Source organism: Pyrus communis, chromosome 4, assembly GCF_041283825.1.
Source record: "Pyrus communis isolate YQ-2024b chromosome 4, ASM4128382v1, whole genome shotgun sequence".
In the NCBI taxonomy this organism is placed as follows: Eukaryota; Viridiplantae; Streptophyta; class Magnoliopsida; order Rosales; family Rosaceae; genus Pyrus; species Pyrus communis.
This window is the reverse complement of record NC_142568.1, coordinates 18,045,362-18,047,560: the sequence shown is the minus strand read 5'-3', so window position 1 is coordinate 18,047,560 and position 2,199 is coordinate 18,045,362. Positions and strand designations below refer to the sequence as shown.

The 2,199-nt window shown below is 44.2% G+C and overlaps 1 protein-coding gene across 1 annotated transcript; it reads left to right on the top strand.

The window, feature by feature from the left end:
- Positions 1 to 1,029: 1,029 nt before the first annotated feature.
- LOC137722075 (uncharacterized) lies at positions 1,030 to 1,731 on the top strand. The gene has a single exon (XM_068461061.2). The coding sequence runs from the start codon at positions 1,030 to 1,032 to the stop codon at positions 1,729 to 1,731; it is 702 nt and encodes a 233-aa protein (XP_068317162.2).
- Positions 1,732 to 2,199: the final 468 nt, after the last annotated feature.

Here is a 2,199-nt window from a genome sequence, read left to right as displayed (position 1 = left end):
AGAGCATCTCCACTTTTGGAAACTCCCCACATTTTCCCTCTCTTTTGTCCCTCTTTTCCTTCGTCTTTAGTTTTCTCTATTCCCTCTGTCTTCCTCTCTCTCTCGAAACCCCTCTATCTTGATGTATCAAGCAGGAGCTCCAAACAGAGTGACATTTGTAAACAAAGGGCCACTATGCCCTTCCACCACAACGCGTCACTCGAATTCATTGCCTTTGGCTTAGGCAGACCTGCATCACCAGCTGTCAGCAAATTATCTACTCATCCTCCTCCCCCTTTGATGAAGAATGACTTTTCTTCCGTCGACGACTTTGTGCTTGCCTGCAACGGGACTTGGTACAAGAGGCCCTGATCCGATGGCCTCACCTCTCGGTCGTCCGATTCTATTGTCACCGTCATAAAAAACATCGCATTGCACTGCGGATTCTGGAGTTCACACCACATCGCACTCCGGTTTCATTTTTGGGGGATTGAATGAGAGAGAACGAGGCTACACAGGCTGACGTCACCCTAACATCATACAACCTCAGGCACTGGGTTAGGCAATTGTGGCTCAATTAAGCAACTAGGCTCTGTTTTCTTTCACTGTAGCCTGACTAATTGCGCTTGGGGTAGAGAGTATTTAAGGGTATTGGGGGATTCAATCACCCAATTGGCAATTAGGAGGGGTGGAAGTCCAACTCACATGCATCAGATCCCATCAGTACTCCAAAGTTAAGCACGTTTGAGCGAGAGTAGTACTAGGATGGTGACCCCCTGGGAAGTCCTTGTGTTGCATCCCCCCACCTTTTAGTGACTCACAAACAAATGTATCTCTTTCTCACGCCTGAGTCTTCGACCGAGAAATCAACAAAACAAATGACAAATATGCTTTGAGGAAAGACTACCTTATATTAGGTGTCGGTTGTTGGTGACCTTATATGGTTCCTTGAGTGCATTTTTTTTTACGAGATTTGTGACCCTGTGTGGTTTTTGTACGATTTAATTTCAATTTTTCCATGATTAAGGTTTGAGTTCCAAGCTTGGGAGAATGGATTCTTCATATATCCCTATCAATGATAAGTATATAGACTATCTCTTAGTCACCTTTGAGGATAGTTTGGATCTTGAAGAGAGAATTATAGAATCAGTTCATCTGGTGAGTCTACTCATCACTAATGTGGAGCCCTCCCAACTGATAGTGAAGGATATACTTAGAAGTCTATGGAGGAAAATGGGTAACATCAAGGTTTCTAGAGCCAAACCAAATGTCTACTTTATTCAGGTGGGGGACGAGAAAATGGCTAGAAGAATCTTGGAAGGTAATCCCTGGTTTATCAAAGGTGCACCCTTTACTGTTACATTCTGGCCTCATTATCAATCGCTAGATGCAATTAGTGGGAATTGTGCCATTTTTTGGGTTCAAGTTCATGGAATCTCAAGGAATAATTGTACTGTTAAGAATGCTCGTATGTTGGGGGCTAAAATCGATTCGGTGCTGGAGGTTGAGGACCCAACAGTAAATGGGTTTTGTGGGTTCCTTCGCATCAGAGTGGATCTCAATACTACTAGGCCTCTCCTTACGAATTTCACTATGCCATGTCCTACTAACGGTAGTCGTACCTTCCGCCTGAAATATGAGGAGTTGAAAGATTTTTGTTATAACTGTGGGCAGCTCAACCATGTCCCCAACTGCCGGTGGAAGGCCCTTATCAGTAAAGATGGGGAGAACCGATACAACTCAGAATTGTGAGCAGTGGGGATCCCAAAAGCTACGACAGGCATTTTCCCTAACCAGATACCTCATCTTGTGTCCGGTGATGCCAATGACGTTCAGCGGAGGATGAGGTGGGAATTGGAGTCATCACACAATGATGCTGATGTGGATAAGGAGGTACATGTTTGTGCGCCTGGAAAAATCAGTAGGAGTAGTAGGAATTCTGATATTCAGGCTATACCCCATTCTGTCGTTTCTGGGTGCAACGCGACCAACTCTATAGGTATAGCCTTAAAGGATGGTACGAGAAGTGTTAAGGCATCGATGGGTATGCCACAAAAGGTATCTTTACTAGATTGGGGCAATATGGACCATCTAAACAGTTTTAGGACACATTATCATAATGGGACCCTTACCCTTGCTGTCAATGGATTGTTTCTGGAGAAAAATTGGTTTGATCCAAGAAAATTCCCACCTTAGGCCTTCACAAATGCTACTGATATG

Excerpts from the sequence above, each read along its gene's own strand:
- LOC137722075 (XM_068461061.2), top strand. The coding sequence starts at position 1,030 with ATGGATTCTTCATATATCCCTATCAATGATAAGTATATAGACTATCTC.